General features: G+C 43.2%; 1 protein-coding gene across 1 annotated transcript in view; it reads left to right on the top strand.

Annotated features, from left to right (window-relative positions):
* LOC115131784 (ephrin-A3-like) overlaps positions 1 to 22,398 on the top strand; it is an 89,576-nt gene extending 67,178 nt beyond the window's left edge. The window contains exons 2-5 of the mRNA XM_029663769.2: positions 18 to 328; positions 3,157 to 3,222; positions 10,899 to 10,973; positions 20,553 to 22,398. Of these exons, the coding sequence (XP_029519629.1) occupies positions 18 to 328; positions 3,157 to 3,222; positions 10,899 to 10,973; positions 20,553 to 20,671 (571 nt within the window). The 3' untranslated portion in view covers positions 20,672 to 22,398. The remainder of the gene's footprint in view (positions 1 to 17; positions 329 to 3,156; positions 3,223 to 10,898; positions 10,974 to 20,552) is intronic.
* The last annotated feature ends 779 nt before the right edge of the window (positions 22,399 to 23,177 follow it).

The following is a 23,177-nucleotide window of genomic DNA, read 5'->3' as shown; positions in this document are numbered from 1 at the left end:
CCAACCTCTCTCGCCAGTTTACGGAGGGAGGGCTACACGGTGCAGGTGGCGGTGAACGACTACCTGGACATCTACTGCCCACACTACAACACTACCGCCGCCAGCCAGCGGGGGACACTGGAGCGCACTGTGGCCGAGCAGTACGTCCTCTACATGGTCAGCTACCGCGGCTACCGCACCTGCGACCCCCAGATGGGCTTCAAGCGCTGGGAGTGCAACCGGCCGCACGCGCCCCACGCACCCATCAAGTTCTCTGAGAAGTTCCAGCGCTACAGTGCCTTCTCCCTGGGCTACGAGTTCAACGTGGGTCATGAGTACTACTACATATGTGAGTGGAATATTTATATTCTAAATGTATATAGAAGTCCACTACTGGTCAAAAGATTTAGAACACCTACTCAATCATTCTTTATTTTTACATTGCAGAATATTAGTGAAGACAAACTATGAAATAACACATATGGAATCATGTAGTAACCAAAAAAGTGTTAATCAAATTGCCACCCATTGCCTTGATGACAGCTTTGCACACTCTTGGAATTCTCTCAACCTGCTTCATGAGGTGGTCACCTGGAATGCATTTCAATTAACAGGTGTGCCTTCTTAACCTCTCTAGGCTAGATAGGACGCTACCGTCCCACCTGACCAACATCCAGTGAAAGTGCAGGGCGCCAAATTCAAACTACAGAATTGTAAATATTTAACATTCTTGAAAATACACATGCAATATGTCAAAATAAGGCTTAACTTCTTGTTAATCCAGCCAAGGTGTCAGATTTCAAAAAGGCTTTACGGCGAAAGCAAATTATGCGATTATGTCCATTTATTTGGCGCGTTTGATCCAGAAAAACTCCAGTTCCAACTCGTGCAACATGACTCCAAAATATGTAATAAGTTACCTGTAATCTTTGTCCAAACATTTCAAACAACTTTCCTAATCCAACTTTAGGTATTTTTTTACGTAAATAATCTATAAAATTTAAGACGGGATAAACTGTGTTCAATAGCAGATAAAAACAAAGTGGAGCGAGCTTTCAGGTCGACTCGACCCTCGTTCTGAACAGCCCTACTTCTTCATTTCTCAAAGGAAACACATCAACCAATTTCTAAAGACTGTTGACATCCAGTGGAAGCGATAGGAACTGCAAGCAAGTACCTTAGAAATCAAGATCCACAAAGAAAAGAGTGTGACGGACGTGAAAATTCATCCGGACGTGAAAATACCGCCCCCTAGCCTAGAGAGGTTAAAAGTTAATTTGTTGAATTTCTTTCCTTAAAGCATTTGAGCTAATCAGTTGTGTTGTGACAAGGTAGGAGTGGTATACAGAAGATACCCCTATTTGGTAAAAGACCAAGTCCATATTATGGCAAGAACAGCTCAAATAAGCAAAGAGAAACAACAGTCCATCATTACTGTAAGACATGAAGGTCAGTCAATACGGAACATTTCAAGACCTTTGAAAGTTTCTTCAAGTGCAGTCGCAAAAACCATCAAGTGCTTTGATGAAACTGGCTCTCATGAGGACTCATGAGGAGGACTCCCACGGGAATGGAAGACCTGCAGAGGATAAGTTCAAAAATTGCAGCCCAAATAAATTCTTCACGGACTTCAAGTATCAGACACATCTCAACATCAACTGTTCAGAGGAGACTGTGTGAATCAGGCCTTCACGGTCAAATTGCTGCAAAGAAACCACTACTAAATGACACCAAGACTTTCTTGGGCCAAGAACCATGAACAATGCACATTAGACCGGTGGAAATGTGTCCTTTGGTCTGGAGTCCAAATTTGAGATTTTTGGTTCCAACCGCCGTGTCTTTGTGAGATGCGGTGTGGGTGAACGAATGATCTCTGCGTGTGTATTTCCCACCGTAAAGCATGGAGCAGGAGATGTTATGGTGTGGGGGTGCTTTGCTGGTGACACTGTCTGTTATTTATTTAGAATTCATGGTACACTTAACCAGCATGGCTACCACAGCATTCTGCAGGTATACGCCATCCCTTCTGGTTTGGGCTTAGTGGGACAATCATTTGTTTTTCAACAGGACAATGACCCAGCACACCTCCAGGCTGTGGAAGGGCTATTTATCAAGGAGAGTGATGGAGTGCTGCATTATTATTTTTACCTTTGTTTTACTAGGCAAGTCAGTTAAGAACAAATTATTATTTACAATGATGACCTACCCCGGGCAAACCCAGACGACGCTGGGCCAATTATGCGCCGCCCTATAGGACTCCAAATCACTGTATCATGTGATACAGCCTGGATACGAATCAGGGACTGTATTGACGCCTCTTGCACTGAGATGCAGTATCCTAGACTGCATCAGATGACCTGGCCTCCACAATCCCCTGACCTCAACCAAAATGAGATGGTTTGGGATGAGTCGGACCGCAGAGTGAAAGAAAAGCAGCCAACAAGTGCTCAGCATTATGTGGAAACTCCTTCAAGACTGTTTGAAAAGCATTCCAGGTGAAGCTGGTTAAGGGAATGCCAAGATTGTGCAAAGCTGTCATCAAGGCAAATAGTGGCTACTTTGATTAATCTAAAATGTATTTTAATTTTTAACACTTTTTTGGTTACTACATGATTCCATATGTGTTATTTCATCATTTTGATGTCTTGTAGAAAATAGTAAAAAGAAAGGAAAACCCTTGATTTAGTAGGTGTTCTAAAAGTTTGGACCGGTAGTGTATAATAATGATGTAATGATAAGTAAGGAGCTGATACTCGTTCTCTACATAGTGGCATAGTCGAGTAATGACAATAGGTTGCATGGGCTATCTATATAGCGCTTTCCCAAGTGCAGGTACTTTACGTCGTAAGTGGAAATTCGCTTCAGCCATTAGCCATGTGTAGCACTCACCCACATACCTTAGTAAGTTAGAGTTGGACTATTACAGCATTCAATTTGTGAGTCATTAAACTACTTTAGGTCATTTAACTCTTACACCACATTCCTAAATATTATTTGTTCTTTGTGAATAAACGTACCACTATACAGTAACTGTTAAACTGCTGTAATAAACTATAATGAACATTTCACTTTGGTTGCATCCCATTTGGCACCCTATTCCCTATGTACTACACTTTTTAGTTCATAGACTGGCCTCTAGATGGCACATGGCTGACCTGTATATGTGTTCTGTTGAAGCCACGCCCACCCATCACCACGGCCACAGCTGCCTGAGACTGAGAGTCTACGTCTGCTGCTCCACGGGTGGGTCTCGCTCTCTCTCTCTCTCTCTCTCTCTCTCTCTCTCTCTCTCTCTCTCTCTCTCTCTCTCGTATACACACACTCAGTCACATGCACACACGCACACACACAGTTGACACTGGAGACCTGAGGCTACATGTTTTGACAGTGATTTCCCAGTGTTCTTATAGTGAGGTTATTTCTATCTCACTGTGTTCCAGGGTTGTATGATGTTATTCTGTGTTCCAGGGCATTGGTAGTAATGTACAGTGTTATTCTGGGTCTCAGTGCTCTAATAGCGTTTGATAGGTAAATCTCTCTTCTATCCTGATGTGCTCTCTCCCTCTGATGCTTTCCCCCTTTCTCAGCCGCTCTCCTCTCTCGTTCTCTCCCTCTCTATCTCTCTCTTTATTTCTCTCTCTCTATCTCTCTCATTTTCTCGCTCACTCCTCTCTTGCCCCCCTCTCTCCTCTCCCCATCGCTCTGATAGTTGATTCTCTCTCTGATAGTGACATTCTGTGTTATTTTTACTCCAGTAGCCTCTCTCCCCTGCAGGCCTTTGATCAAAGCCCTGTGCTGAAAGCTCTCCCTACTTCTCTAACCTTGTCAGCATTAATACATCCCACACCCAGGCCAGTGTCAGCTTCTGTGTACACATCACCTTAACCTCCTCTCTGAGTGTCAGGGCTAATCTATTGAAGTGTCCACTTGGGGGGGGGGGGCATAAAGTGGATATAAAGTGTGTCCGTGTGTGTCCGTGTGTTTTCCAATGTGTGTGATAGTGTTTACTTTACAAACGACAACCGTTACTCTGCAAGGTCTGCTTAGTAGCCTAGCTATCATCTGAACCCAATTGCTATTCTCATTCCACTCATTCCACTCCATTCATTATCTCTGCCCTATCCCTTTTGTTTTGAGACCATTTTTCTCTACAAATACACATACTTACCATATGCCTCGTATCTTGTGCCATATGCTACATCCCTCTTTGCAGTGCAATAGAATATGGATAAGCAATGTGCATTCTCATGTAAAACCTCACTGAGCTGATGTTAATGTAATGCCAAGTCTAGACTATCAGTGTGTGTAATACTTTCCCTCTCAGTGAATATGCCTCCATCTTCTGCTCGATAGCTTCACCTCATAGGATATCTTTATATACTGGACTGGAGTATCCTGGCATTCACACAAGATGTGTCCCAAATGGCACGCATTCCCTTTATAGTGCATTACTTCTGACCTAGGCCTATACGGTGTACTATAAACTGTAGCACTATATAAAGTGCATTCAGAGAGAATTCAACCCCTTCCCTTTTTCCACATTTTCTTATGTTACAGCCTTATTGTAAAATGGTTTAAATTAAAACATTTCCTCATCAATCTACACACCATACCCCATAATGACAAATCGAAAACAGCTTTTTAGATTTTTTTGCAAATTTAATCAAAATAAAAACATATCTTATTTACATAAGATGTTTCTTAAACTTGATTGGAGTCGATGTGGTAAATTCAATACAATGGACTTGGAAAGGCACACACCTGTCTATGGAAGGTCCCACAGTTGACAGTGTATGTCAGAGCAAAAACCAAGCCATGAGGTCGAAGGAATTGTCCGTAGTGTTCCGAGACAGGATTGTGTTGAAGAACAGATCTGGGGAAGGGTACCAAAAATGTTTGCCGCATTGAAGGTTCCCAACAACACAGTGGCCTCCATCAATGGAAGAAGATTGGAACCACCAAGACTCCTCCTAGAGCTGGCTGCCCAGTCAAACTGAGCAATCGGGGGAGAAGGGCCTTGGTCAGGGAGGTGACCAAGAACCCGATGGTCACTCTGACAGAGCTCCAGAGTTCCTCTGTGGAGATGGGAGTACTTTCCAGAAGGACAACCAGATCTGCAGCACTCCACTAATCAGGCCTTTGTGGTAGAGTGGGCAGACAGAAGCCACTCCTCAATAAAAGGCAAATGACATTCTCGTCTGATGAAACCAAGATGTAGCTATTTGGCCTGAATGCCAAGTGTCACGTCTGGAGGAAACCTGGCACCATCCCTACTGTGAAGCATGGTGGTGGCGGCATCATGCTGTGAGGATGTTTTTCAGTGGCAGGGACTGGGAGACTTGTCAGGATAGACGGAATGATGAACGGAGAAATCCTTGATGAAAACTTGCTCCAGAGCGCTCAGGACCTTGACTGGGGCGAAGGTTCACCTTCCAACAGGACAATCACCCTAAGCACACAGCCAGGACAACGGAGGAGTGGCTTCGGAGCAAGTCTCTAAATGGTGTTGAGTGGTCCTGCCAGAGCCCGGACTTGAACTCGATCGAACAGCTCTGGAGAGACCTGAAAATAGCTGTGCAGTGATGCTCACCATCTAACCTGACAGAGCTTGAGAAGATCTGCAGAGAAGAATGGGAGAAACTCCCCAAATACAGGTGTGCCAAGCTTGTAGCATCATACCCAAGAAGACTCAAGGCTGTAATCGCTGCCAAAGGGGCTTCAACAAAGTACTGAGTAAAGGTTCTGAATACTTATGTAAATGTGATATTTCTGTTTTTTATTTTGAATAAATTAGCAAAAATGTCTAAACTTGTTTTTGCTTCGTCATTATGGAGTGTTGTGTGTAGATTGACAAATGTGGAAAAAGTCAAGGGGTCTGAACACTTTCTGAAGGCACTGCCTGCCTGCCATCAGGCACTGCCTGCCATCAGACGAGAATGTCATTTGCCTTTTATTGAGGAGTGGCTTCTGTCTGCCCACTCTACCACAAAGGCCTGATAAGTGGAGTGCTGCAGATCTGCCAAAGGGGCTTCAAAGGGGCTTCAACATAGTTGTCTTTGCTGTCTTCGTATCCAAGATAATTGTGTAGTTTAGAGTGTGTAGTTTTAGAGTGATTATCTTAATTTACCAAGGTTAGCTAGCCAGCTATTCATCGTCCTTAACGTAACAGAACTTCCGCACTCAACATCCGGTCGCATTTCGCTTCGCTCCACAGGTAGTATCACATTTTTCATTTCATTACAGTACAACGGCTTGAGTTGTTTGATCGTAGCTAGCTACATAGCTAGCTACATAGCCGTCTTTGTATCAAAGATAATTGTGTAGTCTTGAGCGATTTCCTAGGTTAGCTAGCCAGCTATTGTCGTTCTTTTAACGCAACGTAACGTAAATCAACACTGCTAGCTAGCCAGCTAGCCCCGAATAGCAGCACAGTAGCACAGTAGAAACCATTACACTCAACGGAACGACTTGATTAGTGTAGTGTCAACAACGCAGACACTGCCAGCTAGCCTACATAGTCAACAACGCAGCCTCTGCCAGCTAGCCTACTTCAGCAGTACTGTATCATTTGAATCATTTTAGTCAATAAGATTCTTGCTACGTAAGCTTAACTTTCTGAACACTCGAGACGTGTAGTCCCCTTGTCATTCCAATCTCCTTTGCATTAGCGTAGCCTCTTGTGTAGCCTGTCAACTATGTGTCTGTCTATCCCTGTTCTCTCCTCTCTGCACAGACCATACAAACGCTCCACACCGCGTGGCCGCAGCCACCCTAATCTGGTGGTCCCAGCGCGCACGACCCACGTGGAGTTCCAGGTCTCCGGTAGCCTCTGGAACTGCCGATCTGCGGCCAACAAGGCAGAGTTCATCTCAGCCTATGCCTCCCTCCAGTCCCTCGACTTCTTGGCACTGACGGAAACATGGATCACCACAGACAACACTGCTACTCCTACTGCTCTCTCTTCGTCTGCCCACGTGTTCTCGCACACCCCGAGAGCTTCTGGTCAGCGGGGTGGTGGCACCGGGATCCTCATCTCTCCCAAGTGGTCATTCTCTCTTTCTCCCCTTACCCATCTGTCTATCGCCTCCTTTGAATTCCATGCTGTCACAGTTACCAGCCCTTTCAAGCTTAACATCCTTATCATTTATCGCCCTCCAGGTTCCCTCGGAGAGTTCATCAATGAGCTTGATGCCTTGATAAGCTCCTTTCCTGAGGACGGCTCACCTCTCACAGTTCTGGGCGACTTTAACCTCCCCACGTCTACCTTTGACTCATTCCTCTCTGCCTCCTTCTTTCCACTCCTCTCCTCTTTTGACCTCACCCTCTCACCTTCCCCCTACTCACAAGGCAGGAAATACGCTCGACCTCATCTTTACTAGATGCTGTTCTTCCACTAACCTCATTGCAACTCCCTCCAAGTCTCCGACCACTACCTTGTATCCTTCTCCCTCTCGCTCTCATCCAACACTTCCCACACTGCCCCTACTCGGATGGTATCGCGCCGTCCCAACCTTCGCTCTCTCTCCCCGCTACTCTCTCCTCTTCCATCCTATCATCTCTTCCCTCTGCTCAAACCTTCTCCAACCTATCTCCTGATTCTGCCTCCTCAACCCTCCTCTCCTCCCTTTCTGCATCCTTTGACTCTCTATGTCCCCTATCCTCCAGGCCGGCTCGGTCCTCCCCTCCCGCTCCGTGGCTCAACGACTCATTGCGAGCTCACAGAACAGGGCTCCGGGCAGCCGAGCGGAAATGGAGGAAAACTCGCCTCCCTGCGGACCTGACATCCTTTCACTCCCTCCTCTCTACATTTTCCTCTTTCTCTCTGCTGCTAAAGCCACTTTCTACCACTCTAAATTCCAAGCATCTGCCTCTAACCCTAGGAAGCTCTTTGCAACCTTCTCCTCCCTCCTGAATCCTCCTCCCCTCCCCCCTCCTCCCTCTCTGCAGATGACTTCGTCAACCATTTTGAAAAGAAGGTCGACGACATCCGATCCTCGTTTGCTAAGTCAAACGACACCGCTGGTTCTGCTCACACTGCCCTACCCTATGCTCTGACCTCTTTCTCCCCCTCTCTCCAGATGAAATCTCGCGTCTTGTGACGGCCGGCCGCCCAACAACCTGCCCGCTTGACCCTATCCCCTCCTCTCTTCTCCAGACCATTTCCGGAGACCTTCTCCCTTACCTCACCTCGCTCATCAACTCATCCCTGACCGCTGGCTACGTCCCTTCCGTCTTCAAGAGAGCGAGAGTTGCACCCCTTCTGAAAAACCTACACTCGATCCCTCCGATGTCAACAACTACAGACCAGTATCCCTTCTTTCTTTTCTCTCCAAAACTCTTGAACGTGCCGTCCTTGGCCAGCTCTCCCGCTATCTCTCTCAGAATGACCTTCTTGATCCAAATCAGTCAGGTTTCAAGACTAGTCATTCAACTGAGACTGCTCTTCTCTGTATCACGGAGGCCCTCCGCACTGCTAAAGCTAACTCTCTCTCCTCTGCTCTCATCCTTCTAGACCTATCGGCTGCCTTCGATACTGTGAACCATCAGATCCTCCTCTCCACCCTCTCCGAGTTGGGCATCTCCGGCGCGGCCCACGCTTGGATTGCGTCCTACCTGACAGGTCGCTCCTACCAGGTGGCGTGGCGAGAATCCGTCTCCACACCACGTGCTCTCACCACTGGTGTCCCCCAGGGCTCTGTTCTAGGCCCTCTCCTATTCTCGCTATACACCAAGTCACTTGGCTCTGTCATAACCTCACATGGTCTCTCCTATCATTGCTATGCAGACGACACACAATTAATCTTCTCCTTTCCCCCTTCTGATGATCAGGTGGCGAATCGCATCTCTGCATGTCTGGCAGACATATCAGTGTGGATGACGGATCACCACCTCAAGCTGAACCTCGGCAAGACGGAGCTGCTCTTCCTCCCGGGAAGGACTGCCCGTTCCATGATCTCGCCATCACGGTTGACAACTCCATTGTGTCCTCCTCCCAGAGCGCTAAGAACCTTGGCGTGATCCTGGACAACACCCTGTCGTTCTCAACTAACATCAAGGCGGTGGCCCGTTCCTGTAGGTTCATGCTCTACAACATCCGCAGAGTACGACCCTGCCTCACACAGGAAGCGGCGCAGGTCCTAATCCAGGCACTCGTCATCTCCCGTCTGGATTACTGCAACTCGCTGTTGGCTGGGCTCCCTGCCTGTGCCATTAAACCCCTACAACTCATCCAGAACGCCGCAGCCCGTCTGGTGTTCAACCTTCCCAAGTTCTCTCACGTCACCCCGCTCCTCCGCTCTCTCCACTGGCTTCCAGTTGAAGCTCGCATCCGCTACAAGACCATGGTGCTTGCCTACGGAGCTGTGAGGGGAACGGCACCTCAGTACCTCCAGGCTCTGATCAGGCCCTACACCCAGACAAGGGCACTGCGTTCATCCACCTCTGGCCTGCTCGCCTCCCTACCACTGAGGAAGTACAGTTCCCGCTCAGCCCAGTCAAAACTGTTCGCTGCTCTGGCCCCCCAATGGTGGAACAAACTCCCTCACGACGCCAGGACAGCGGAGTCAATCACCACCTTCCGGAGACACCTGAAACCCCACCTCTTTAAGGAATACCTAGGATAGGATAAAGTAATCCCTCTCACCCCCCTTAAAAGATTTAGATGCACTACTGTTCCACTGGATGTCATAAGGTGAATGCACCAATTTGTAAGTCGCTCTGGATAAGAGCGTCTGCTAAATGACTTAAATGTAAATGTAAACACTGCCTTCAGAATGTGTTCAGTCCCCTTGACTATTTCCACACTTGTTGTGTAACAACCTGAATAGGCCGTTATTGTAAATAAGAATTTGTTTTTTGTTGACTTAGTCAAAAAAAAAAATTTTTTTTAAAATAATCGTTCAGGGATTTCACCATGAGGATGATGGGGGCGAAGTTTAATGGCTGTGATAGGAGAAAACTGAGAATGGATCAGCAATATTGTCGTCACTCCGCTATACTAACTTAATTGACAGAATAAATAGGAGGAAGTATGTACAGAATAAAAATGTTGCAACATGGAACTAAAGTAATACTGCAAAACATTTGGCAAAGCAATTAACTTTTAGTCCTGAATACAAAGTGTTGTGTTTGGGGCAAATCCAATATAAAACATTACTCCTCCATATTTTCAATCATAGTGGTGGCTGCATCATATTATGGGTATGTTTATAATCCTTAAGGACTGGGGAGTTTTTCAGGATAAAACATTAATTAAATGGAGCTAAGCACAGGCCAAATCTGGTTTAGTCTGCTTTTCACCAGACACTGGGAGATGAATTCACCTTTCAGCAGGACAATAACCCAAAACACAAGGCCAAATCTTCGTTGGAGTTGGCAATACCTCAAAATAGTTGTTTATCAATGATCAACATCCAATCTGATAGAGCTTAAAGAATTTTGAAAAGAATAATGGGAAAATGTTGCACAATCCACGTGTGGAAAGCTCTTAGAGACTTACCCAGAAAGACTCACTGTAATCGCTGCCAAAGGTGAATCTAACATGTATTGACTTGAATAGTTATCTAATCAAGATATATTAGCGTTTTATTTTTCATACATTTGTAAAAAAAAAAAAAAAAAAACATGTATGAGTTTTTCATCCACTTTGACATTACAGCGTTTTGTGTAAGTTGTTTACAAAAAAATGACAATCAATTTTAATCCCACTTTGTAACACAATAAAATTGGGAAAAAGTAAAGTGGTGTAAATCATTTCTGAAGGCACTGTAAGTAGTGCACTATATAGGGAATAGGATGCCGTTTGAGACGGAACCCGCTCTCTGGTCAAAGGTAGTGTACTTTATAGGGAAGTTTCTGTGTAAAATAAGTAGTGTGGGCAATTTAATGACTTTGCATATTTGTGTTCCTCTCTCTCTAAGTCTCCCATGGTGATGATTCCAGTCAGACTCCACCTGACTACACAGTCAGGCCCAATATCAAAATACACAACATTGGTGAGTGCTCTCAATTCTATCCTGATGTGCTCTCTCTGACGCTTTCCCCCGCTCTTGCTGCCCCCCCTTTCTTTTTCTCCCTCAGTAATGGCATAATATTATTTATATGGGTTCTGAATAGAGGTCGACCGATTAAGATTTTTCAACGCCAATACCGATACCGATTATTGGAGGACCAAAAAAAGCCGCTACCGATTAAACTGACAATTTTTTTATTTTATTTGTAATAATGACAATTACAACACTACTGAATGAACGCTTATTTTAACTTAATATAATACATCAATAAAATAAATTTAGCCTCAAATAAATAATGAAACATGTTCAATTTGGTTTAAATAATGCAAAAACAAAGTGTTGGAGAAGAAAGTAAAAGTGCAATAAAAAAGCTAACGTTTAAGTTCCTTGCTCAGAACATGAGAACATATGAAAGCTGGTGGTTCCTTTTAACATGAGTCTTCAATATTCCCAGGTAAGACGTTTTATGTTGTAGTTATTATAGGAATTATAGGACTATTTCTCTCTATACCATTTGTATTTCATTAACCTTTGAATATTGGATGTTCTTATAGTCACTTTGGTATTGCCAGTGTAACAGTATAGCTTCCGTCCCACACTCACTAGCTAGCCATTTCACATCGGTTACACGAGCCTAATCTCGGAAGTTGATAGGATTGAAGTCATAAACAGCTGCTGGCAAACGCACTAAAGTGCTGTTTGAATGAATGCTTACGAGCCTGCTGGTGCCTACCACCGCTCAGTCAGACTGCTCTATCAAATCATAGACTTAGTTATAACATAATAACACACAGAAATACGAACTTTAGGTCATTAATATGGTCGAATCCGGAAACTATCCTCTTGAAAACAAGACGTTTATTCTTTCAGTGAAATACGGAACCGTTACGTATTTTATCTAACGGGTGGCATCCATAAGTCTAAATATTCCTGTTACATTGCACAACCTTCAATGTAATGTCATAATTACGTAACATTTTGGCAAATTAAGCGGCCCAAACTGTTGCATATACACTGACTCTGTGTGCAGTGAACGCAAGAGACGTGACACAATTTCACCTGGTTAATATTGCCTGCTAACCTGGATGTCTTTAGCTAAATATGCAGGTTTAAAAATATATACTTCTGTATATTTATTTTAAGAAAGACATTGATGTTTATGGTTAGGTACACATTGGAGCAACGACATTCCTTATTCGCGAATACGCACCGCATCGATTATATGCAACGCAGGACACGCTAGATAAACTAGTAATATCATCAACCATGTGTAGTTAACTAGTGATTATGATTGATTGATTGTTTTTTATAAGATCAATTTAATGCTAGCTAGCAACTTACCTTGGCTTACTGCATTCGCGTAACAGGCAGGCTCCTCGTGGAGTGCAATGTAGTCAGGTGGTTAGAGCGTTGGACTAGTTAACTTTAAGGTTGCAAGATTGAATCCCCGAGCTGACAAGGTAAGAATCTGTCGTTCTGCCCCTGAACGAGGCAGTTAACCCACCGTTCCTAGGCCGTCATTGAAAATAAGAATGTGTTCTTAACTGACTTGCCTAGTTAAATAAAGGTGTAAAAAAAATACATATTTCAGATTGTTATGAAAACTTGAATTCGGCCCCAATTAATCGGCCATTCCGATTAATCGGTTGACCTCTAGTTCTGAATACCACCTTGCTAGGCACACACTCACACACATTATATTTCTCTTTCTTTCTTTTTCTCTGTCTGTCACAAACACATACAACCACACACACACACAGTTGTTCAATGGTGGCCGGATGGCTCATGACCGAGTTTATGGAGGAAAATAAATAAATACAGTAAACACACATAGTCCAAACAACCCAAATGCCTTGGGACCTCCTGATGCATCTTTCTGTACTTTATGGATTAGTGGCATCAACAGAAAGAGGACACAATAGAAGTCATAACCCATAAACACTTGTGCAACCCTGATGGCCTCGCTGGCCATGTTGAAGCTATAGAAATCTGGTTGCAATTTCAGTTTAAGCACCAGAATTAACAAATGGATTGTTTTTTTGTTGTTGTTGTTTTTACATTTAAAAAAAATAGGACTGGTGGAGTTACACTACCGTTCAAAAGTTTGGGGTCACTTAGAAATGTCCTTGTTTTTGAAAGAAAAACACATTTTTTGTCCATTTAAAATAACATCAAATTGATCAGAAATACAGTGTAGCCATTGTTAATGTTGTAAATTACTATTGTAGTGGGAAACGGCAGATTTTTAATGGAATATCTACATAGGCGTACAGAAGCCCATTATCAGCAACCATCACTCCTCACTCCCCATCACTCCTCATTCAGAACAAGATTAGACTGATGAGTTTCAGAAGAAAGTACCTTGTTTTTGGCCATTTTAAGCCTGTAATCGAACCCACAAATGCTGACGCTCCAGATACTCAACCAGTCTAAAGGATGGCAGTTGTATTGCTTCTTTAATCAGGACAACAGTTTCAGCTGCGCTAACAATTGCAAATGGGTTTTCTAAAGATCAATTAGCCGTTTAAAATTATAATCTTGGATTAGTTAACACAACGTTGCATTGGAACACGGGAGTGATGGTTGCTGATAATACGCCTCTGTATGCCTATGTAGATATTCCATTAAATATGAGCTGTATCAAGCTACAATAGTCATTTACAACATTAACAATGTCTACACTGTTTTTCTGATCAATTTGATGTTATTTTAATCGACAATATTTTTTGATTTTCTTTAAAAAACAAGGACATTTCTAAGTGACCCCAAACTTTTGAACATGCAGTTAACAAAAATATATGGAAATGTCTGCTCTATCCAAAATTACAACCAACTGATTGCAGCATTACTGCAATGGAAGGGGGAGGTAGTAATGAACTTGTCTGTTGGCCCTGCATTAAAGACCAAAATTTGGTTAAAGAAAATTGTGATAAATAAAAAAGCATAGTATTTAAGGACAACAACTGCCAAACAACAGCTGCGCCAAACAGGTTGAAAATAGTTGGGAAGAGATTTTCGATTGACCAATTCCGTGGCACATTGCTGATACACAAGACGACGCCTGATTCAAAACTTGCAACCAATAGAATGTTATATACAGTATATCACAAAAGTGAGTACACCCCTCACATTTTTGTAAATATTTGAGTATATATTTTCATGTGACAACACTGAAGAAATGACACTTTGCTACAATGTAAAGTAGTGAGTGTACAGCTTGTATAACTGTAAATTTGCTGTCCCCTCAAAATAACTCAACACACAGCCATTAATGTATAAACCGCTGGCAACAAACGTGAGAACACCCCTAAGTGAAAATGCCCAAATTGGACCCAAAGTGTCAATATTTTGTGTGGCCACCATCATTTTCCAGCACTGCCTTAACCCTCTTGGGCATGGAGTTCACCAGAGCTTCACAGGTTGCCACTGGAGTCCTCTTCCACTCCTCCATGACGACATCACAGAGCTGGTGGATGTTAGAGACCTTGCACTCCTCCACCTTCCGTTTGAGGATGTCCCACAGATGCTCAATAGGGTTTAGGAATGGAGACATGCTTGGCCAGTCCATCACCTTTACCCTCAGCTTCTTTAGCAAGGCAGTGGTCGTCTTGGATGTGTGTTTGGGGTTGTTATCATGTTGGAATACTGCCCTGCGGCCCAGTCTCCGAAGGGAGGGGGATCATGCTCTGCTTCAGTATGTCACAGTACATGTTGGCATTCATGGTTCCCTCAATGAACTGTAGCTCCCCAGTGCCGGCAGCACCCATGCAGCCCCAGACCATGACACTCCCACCACCATGCTCGACTGTAGGCAAGACACACTTGTCTTTGTACTCCTCACCTGGTTGCCGCCACACACGCTTGACACCATCTGAACCAAATAAGTTTATCTTGGTCTCATCAGACCACAGGACATGGTTCCAGTAATCCATGTCCTTAGTCTGCTTGTCTTCAGCAAACTGTTTGCGGGCTTTCTTGTGCATCATCTTTAGAAGAGGCTTCCTTCTGGGACGACAGCCATGCAGACCAATTTGATGCAATGTACGGCGTATGGTCTGAGCACGGACAGGCTGACCCCCCACCCCAACCTCTGCAGCAATGCTGGCAGCACTCATACGTCTATTTCCCAAAGACAACCTCTGGATATGACGCTGAGCACGTGCACTCAACTTCTTTGGTCGACCATGAAGGAGTCACATGACACCGGGGAGGGAAAATAGCTAATTGGGCCCAATTTGGAAATTTTCACTTAGGGGTGTACTCACATTAATGGCTGTGTGTTGAGTTATTTTGAGGGGACAGCAAATGTACAGTTATACAAGCTGTACACTCACTACTTTACATTGTAGCAAAGTGTCATTTCTTCAGTGTGTGAGGGGTGTACTCACTTGTGTGATATACTGTATATACAGCATAGAGATAGATAAATAAATGTATGCAGTGCATTTGGAAATTATTCAGACCCTGTAAAGTATACACTGGAAGCAGGTGCAGAAGGTAAGTTTAATGAAAAGGAAAAAAAAAAAAAACATGAGTGTACTGAATGTGAACAAAACCAATACTGCCTGATGACTGGGGCTACTGAGAGCAAAATAAAGGGAGAGTAAATCAAGGTGATGATGAGGTCCAGGTGTGCGTAACGATGGGGGCAGATGTGCGTAATGATGATTGCCAGGACTGGTGGTTAGTAGTACACCGGCAACATCGAGTGGGGGAGTGGGAGTACGCGTGACAGACCCCTTGAATTTTTGTTATGTTACAGCCTTATATATAAAATATATATTTTTTTATCCCTCATCAGTCTACAGACAGTACCCTATATTTAGACATTTTTGCACATTTATTAAAATAAAATAAAAAAAACTCTGTTGAAGCACCTTTGGCAGCGATTACAGCCTCGAGTCTTCTTGGGTATGACGCTACAAGCTTGGCATGCCTGTATTTGTGGAGTTTCTCCCATTCTTCTCTGCACATCCTCTCAAGCTCTGTCAGGTTGGATGGGGAAAATCGCTGCACAGCTATTTTCAGGTCTCTGCAGGGCTGTTCGATCAAGTTCAAGTCTGGGCTCTGGCAGGGCCACTCAATGACTTTCAGAGCATTGTCCCAAAGCCACTCCTGCGTTGTATTGGCTGTGTGCTTAGGGTAGTTGTCCTGTTGGAAGGTGAACCTTCGCCCCAGTCTGAGGTCTTGGGCACTCTGGAACAGGTTTGTTTTATCAATGTTCTCTCTGTACTTTGCTTGCTTCATCTTTCCTTCGATCCTGACAAGTCTCCCAGTCCCAGCTGCTGAAAAACATCCCCACAGCATGATTCTGCCACCACCATGCTTCCCCGTAGGGATAGTGCCATGTTTACTCCAGACGTGACGCTTGGCCAAAGAGTTCAATCTTAGTTTCATCAGACCAGAGAATCTTGTTTCTCATGGACTGAGAGTCGTTTAGTTTTTTTTTGGCAAACTACAAGCTTGCTGTCATGTGCCTTTTACTGAGGAGTGGCTTCCGTCTGGACACTCCACCATAAAGCCCTGATTGGTGGAGTGCTGCAGAGATGGTTGTCCTTCTAGAAGGTTCCCCCATCTCCACAGAGGATCTCTGGAGCTCTGTCAGAGTGACCATTGGGTTCTTGGTCATCTCTCTGACCAAGGTCCTTCTCCCCCGATTGCTCAGTTTGACTGGGTGGCCAGCTCTAGGAAGAGTCTTGGTGGTTCTAAGCTTCTTCCATTTAAGAATGATGGAGGCTACCGTGTTCTTGGGGACCTTCAATGCTGTAGACATTTTTTGGTACCCTTCCCCAGATCTGTGCCTCGACACAATCCTGTCTCAGAGCTCTGCGGACAGTTCTTTTGACATCATGGCTTGTTTTTTGCTCTGACATGCACTGTCAACAGTGGGACCTTTATATAGACATATGTGGGCCTCCAAGTCATGTCCAATCAATTATAGAAACATCTCAAGGATGATCAATGGAAACAGGATGCACATGAGTTCAATTTTAAGTGTCATAGCAAAGGATCTGAATACTTAAGGTATTTCTGTTTTATTATTAATATATTTGCTAAAATTTCTAAAAACCTGTTTTTGCTTTGACATTATTGGGTATTGTGTGTAGATTGATGAGAAAAAAATGATTAAGGCTGTAACGTAACAAAATGTGGAAAAAGTGAAGAGATCTGAATACTATCCGAATGCACTGTATGTATATGGGGGATACAATCATCCCAGCTCTGCAGATTTTGCTGCGACAAGACAGAATCATTAGGTCACTTGTTTTGGTACTGCCCATATGTAGCTTGTTTTTGGTCATAGGTTCAGCAATGGCTGAAGAATTGTAGCATTTACCTGGAGCTAACTCTGCATATAGCACTGCTACGTGATTTGAAAAGTCATAGTCAATTGATGAATAACATAAGAATAGTCTTAGAAAAAATGTTTGTCTTTAATTTAAAATCTGTAGAAACTATGAGAATAGAAAGGTTCCGAAATGTTGTGAAACATCACAGCACAGTGGGAAAATATATTGCAATTATAAATCAAAACTGGATGGCCTTCAGAGATATATGGGAGGGGTTGTGGGTAGCTGGAGAGTGGGACTAAAAACAAACAAAAAATATAACTAATGTAAAATATAATGTGTCCGTAAAATGTATATGGTATGTATAAGCTGGATGTAGAAGCCTAAGTATTCGTTTACTCCAATTAGAGAGGAGTGGTAGGAGTTGCGAAAAATAATAAAGAATGGGAATATATTAAAATATATTCTTTATATATACATATATATATACTGAACAAAAATATAAACACAACATGTAAAGTGTTGGTCCCATGTTAAAAGTTCCCAGAAAATTCCATTAGCACAAAAAGCTAATTTCTCTCAAATGTGCATAAATGTGTTTACATCGCTGTTAGTGAAGATTTCTCCTTTGCAAAATAATCCATTCACCTGAATGGTGTGGCAAATCAAGAAGCTGATTCAGCAGCATGATCATTGCACAGGTAATGTGCTGAGGACAATTAAAGGCCACTCTAAAATGTGCAGTTTCGTCACACAACATAATGCCGCAGATGTCTCAAGTTTTGAGAGAGCGTGGAAATGTCCACCAGAGCTGTTGCCAGATAATTGAATGTTAATTTCTCTACCATAAGCCACCTCCAACGTCGTTTTGGAGAACCGGCCTCACAACCGTGTCGTGTGGGCTAGCAGTTTGCTGACGTCATGTGATGTGTGAACAGAGTGCACCTTGGTGGCGGTGGGGGTTGTGGTATGGGCAGGCATAAGCTACGGACAACACAATTGCATTTTATCGATGTCAATAGAGATAACGTGACGAGATCCTGAGGCCCATTGTTGTGCCATTCATCCGCCGCCATCACCTCATGTTTCAGCATCATAATGCACGGCCCCATGTCGCAAGGATCTGTACACATTTCCTGGAAGCTCAAAATGTCCCAGTTCTCCAATGGCCTGCATACTCAATGTACCATTTCCCACCAATATCTAGCAACTTCGCACAGCCATTGTAGAGGAGTGGGACAACATTCCACAGGCCACAATGAACAGCCTGATCAACTCTATGAGAACGACATGTCCTGCGCTGCATGAGGCAAATGGTGGTCACACCAGATACTGACTGGTTTACTGATCACGCCACAACCTTTTTTTTTTTTTTAAAGTTATCTGTGACCAACAGATATATATCTGTATTCCCAGGCATGTGAAATCCATAGATTAGGGCCTAATGAATTTATTTCATTTGACTGACTTCCTTACATGAACTCATTAAAATATTTGAAATTGCTGCGTGTTGCGTTTAAATTTTTGTTCAGTATATATTTACAACAAAGATATGTGGTGTATTGGAAGTGATGCAGAGAATGACATTGATAGAAGTCACAATCTATCTTCCATATTAAAGCTGATCTCTTTTTTTTTTAAACACTACTTTACACAATCAGGGACACTATTCCACCTAATGCCGTGTCAATATTCTCTAACTTTGCAGCATACTAACTTCCTGTTCAGGTTAAAACTCACTTACAGTTTATATGGAACAAACTCACTCAATGCCCCTCCCTGTCTGAGATAACATATTGATGAATACCTTGTCAGCTAATCTCATAGAGTTAAATAAAGAACTCATATTTTTATTTGTGCAATTGTGGCATCTGTGACAGCATGGACATTGCTATTGAGGCTCCAAGTAGTCAATGGTCTTTTTCTTTTGTGTTTGAAAGAAGTGTAAAGCTAATATTGGAGCACCTGCAGTGCTGGAGTCCTGAATCAAATCTTGTGTGTTTATTGTTGAGAATAGATGGTGGTGATTTAGCTTAAAGCCATTAACTGACCATAGGCCATCCAATTTGAAGAAGACCATGCTCTGATCCTTGGCTGATTGATCAAAATCCATAGGAATCCCCACCCAGTTGACTGCTTTAAAAGGGTAGAGGCCCTCAATGGCATGCTAAAATGGGTTATATCCATCTGGAGTCCTCTATCTAACTTTATGGGCTGTCAGCTGGAACAGTCTCAGTTTACCACATGTACTCAACTGGACTCTGCCCTATCACTTTACCATATTACTTTATTTGACCATGTCACTGGTGTAGATGTCAGGGTTGTGTCATCGTCGTAGCCGACAGACATGTTTCCTAATATTTCTAAGAATGGTTTTGACGTGTCAGACGCGCACAGACAAACCGGTCGAGTTGGATGTTGTTCTTTCTCTTGAGTCAACGAGGGGGAAAAGTCTGCTGCCACGTGTCATTCGTCGTATCAGTGTCACATCTTGTGTGTGTGTCTCTCTTAGTTCGTTGACTCTTCACTGTCTGTCCCCATAGTGGCCTATTTATTTTATTTTTTTCACCTTTTATTTAACTAGTCAAGTCAATTAAGAACAAATACTTATTTATAATGACGGCCTACCAGGGAACAGTGGGTTAACTGCCTTGTTCGGGGGCAGAACGACTTTTACCTTGTCAGCTCGGGGATTCAATCCAGCAGCCTTTCGGTTACTGGCCCAATGCTCAAACCACTAGGCTACCTGCCTATAGGGAGGCTCAGGATTCTGGTCACACATCCCAAGCTTACTTTGAGAATGAGATGTATTTTTTCCCTGTTCTCTCTTTCTCTTGCTCTCCAGCTAATGCAGGATTGTGCCTAATCAATGGGTTTGTTCTATGTTCATTTCATTTAATTGCAAATCCTGCTAGATGAAGCCGAATCATTAGAATAAAAATATGCATACATTTTAAAAGATGAACAACAAAGTGTGTTTATTCCTCCTCCCAAGAGGGAATATGGCATCATATGTAGCAGCACAGGTGATAATTGCCGATTTTTGTTACATTTCTCTGTTTGTTCTCTACATGTGGATGTGCATTATTTGTATGCATTGCACAACATCGGCTGTAGATTGATTGAGTTAATGTGTCATTTGATGGTTTCTCTCACCCTCTCTCTCTCTCTCTCTCTCTCTCTCTCTCTCTCTCTCGCACTCTCTCGGTCTGTCTCTGTCTGTCTCTCTCGCTCCCTCTGTCTCTCTCTCTCTTTTTCTCTCTCTCCACAGATGAATTTAACCCTGAAATTCCCAAACTGGAGAAGAGCGTCAGTGGCAGCAGCCGATCACGCGATCGCCTTCTGCTCACCGTGGCAACACTGCTCATCTCCGCCCTCCTGGTTTCCTAGCGACTGTCCCCCGAGTGACATCACATGGATATCTGAACTGCTTAGACTGAAGGGCTCTGTATCCATTGACCCCGGGTTCAATTAGAAAGTGAGAGGGAACCAAGTAAATGTCACACAATTCAACCAATCAAAAGCCAGAATTACAAACAATTTGACACAACCATAAAAAACAGGACTTACTCTCAAATCGTACTCACTCAATTCTATCTTAACTCACCTGTAGTCACTGTTGATACACAGTTTGTGCGACGTCTTTGGTCCATGCATTGTCGGACATACACTACGTGCATATGTGCCACTGCATTTCATGCATTTGGTGTGCCACCACACGGACCAAAGCAGAAAATGGCATTCAGACTTAGACATGATACAGCCGTCATGCCTAGGCTGCCTCTGGCTACACACACACGGTTAAAGTAGGGCATGTGCAGTGGGATTTGTAATGGGAGTATGGCTGCCTGTCTATCTGCGAAGGAACTCGTATGACATTGTCTTCAGCTTGTCCCAATATGAAGGACCTTTGAGCTCTGTGGAGTAGGATGGCCATAACTGGACTGGGCTCCACTGAGCCTGACCAATGGACTGTCCAATAGGCTTTGATGGACGGGACTCAACTGGACTTGGCGGTGCTGCAATACTGTGGACCATGCTGGACTCTGCCAAGATTCACTGTACTGTGCTGTGCCATATACTTGCAGCCATTTCTCTACACTGCTGCCATTCTACCGGATGTTAACCCATCTTTTACTGTCATAGATACGAGTTGGTCACACTGAGGCCCAAGTGTTAATGATGTTGACCAGAAGACAGAAATATTTTAAGAGAATCTCTATAAGGCTTTCGAGAGCCCTTATCCATCTCCTCTAGATGTACTCTAACTGTGGCTTTGTGGTGCATAGAAAGGTCCAAAGCCCACATGTCAAAGACAAAATAGACGGTGCCCTTCAAGATCTGTTTTCATATCTGCCTTCAAACCTTATTAACTGGAATTAAAGAGACTCTGCACCTGTGCTTTAAGGGCATTTCCAGAAGCACAGATCTGTGTTTTTGCCTGATGCATCTACCCATAACACTTTGTCTGGGTTCCAGGTAGCAATCTTGTATCTATAGTCAACAGAATGGTTTCTATTGCCACAAATTACAATATTAAACATGTCATAACAACAAATACCCTACAAATCCAGACCTGATTATTATTATTTTTTCCTCCATCACTTTCAAAGGTTACCGAATCAGGGCTGTTCATTATTACAATCTCAGTCACTGTGGTAACTACCAAATACAGTAGTCACAGTGCGGCAGGTGCCTGAGGAAACTGTGATTTGTGTCACAGATTACTCTAGTCTCCATTTTGTAAACGTGTGAATTTGCAGACAGACAGCAGTCCACAGATTTACTGTTTTATACTATAAAGTCTGACAATATTAGGATTGCATTTTCGATGACAATGCTGTATGGTTTATTAACATTTATTTACAAATGTATTTACATTATTTATTGATTTGCTTGTTTATCCATGTACATTTCCAAGTATTTTTTCATTAAGCTATTGTACCAAATTTTTTTTACTTTTTTATTTTTGCTAAAGCATTTGCTTCTGTTAAGTACAGTACATGGATGTATGCCAGTTAAGACTTTTGAGGAGAGGTGTAACTATTCTTCTCACATGTTATAAAGCATTACATTTAACCATAGCATTTATGCCAGCAGCACGGGGGAAATAAGAGGAGAGGTGATACTGGATAAAAAACATCACTCCTCCAGTGCTGCACTTAAAATTCTTGACATGAGAAATGACGATAGTGCATTGTAATATAACTTTATAAACGTGCTGGTAGGTGCTGGATTTGTGTGTGTGTGTGTGGGTGTGTCAGAGAGAGTGAGAGAGAAAAGGCATTATTGAGAGAGAAAAACACATTGTTGTGCGTATGGAGGTATAAGGAGTGTGACTGTCCGCGCTTTTCGAGTATGTGTGCATTTTAGACTTTTCGTATTCGTTGAGGGACTTGTTTGTAGGATCTGAATATGCAGGAGTGTATGAGAGATAGAGAGTATGTGCTTCAGTAATGTTAGCTTATGTTAGAGGCCGGGGGGATTTTAAAAAAGCATTTACTAATGTTGGAGACAACAACAAGAATTGTGTTTACCTTTGACAAGAATCAATTTAAAAACATGTAAATTGAACTAAGAATGACAATGATTAAAATGATGACAATAAAAATCATACTTTCAGCAAAAGTCTTTATACATCTATATCCTAAGTTAAATGATTCAGTTGCTAAGTTGTTTTGTCAGGAACGTTCTTTATAAGAATGATTTAGCCAGGCACGTCACCCGTGATACAATTCAGTATTTGATGTCCATCCATGTCTAAGGACGTTGGGAGATGACGTGGAAACCAGCCACTAGGAGCAGCAGTGAGCGTTGTTACCTTCAAGGAGGCTTTGGTTTTGCTAGAGGGGTTCCAAAGGTTGCATGTTCGAATCCAGCGATAGAAAGTTGCTTA

The sequence above is a fragment of the Oncorhynchus nerka genome, linkage group LG7 (assembly GCF_034236695.1).
Source record: "Oncorhynchus nerka isolate Pitt River linkage group LG7, Oner_Uvic_2.0, whole genome shotgun sequence".
NCBI classification, from domain to species: domain Eukaryota; kingdom Metazoa; phylum Chordata; class Actinopteri; order Salmoniformes; family Salmonidae; genus Oncorhynchus; species Oncorhynchus nerka.
Note: the sequence above shows the minus strand (reverse complement) of the source record. Positions and strands in the feature narration are given on the sequence as shown.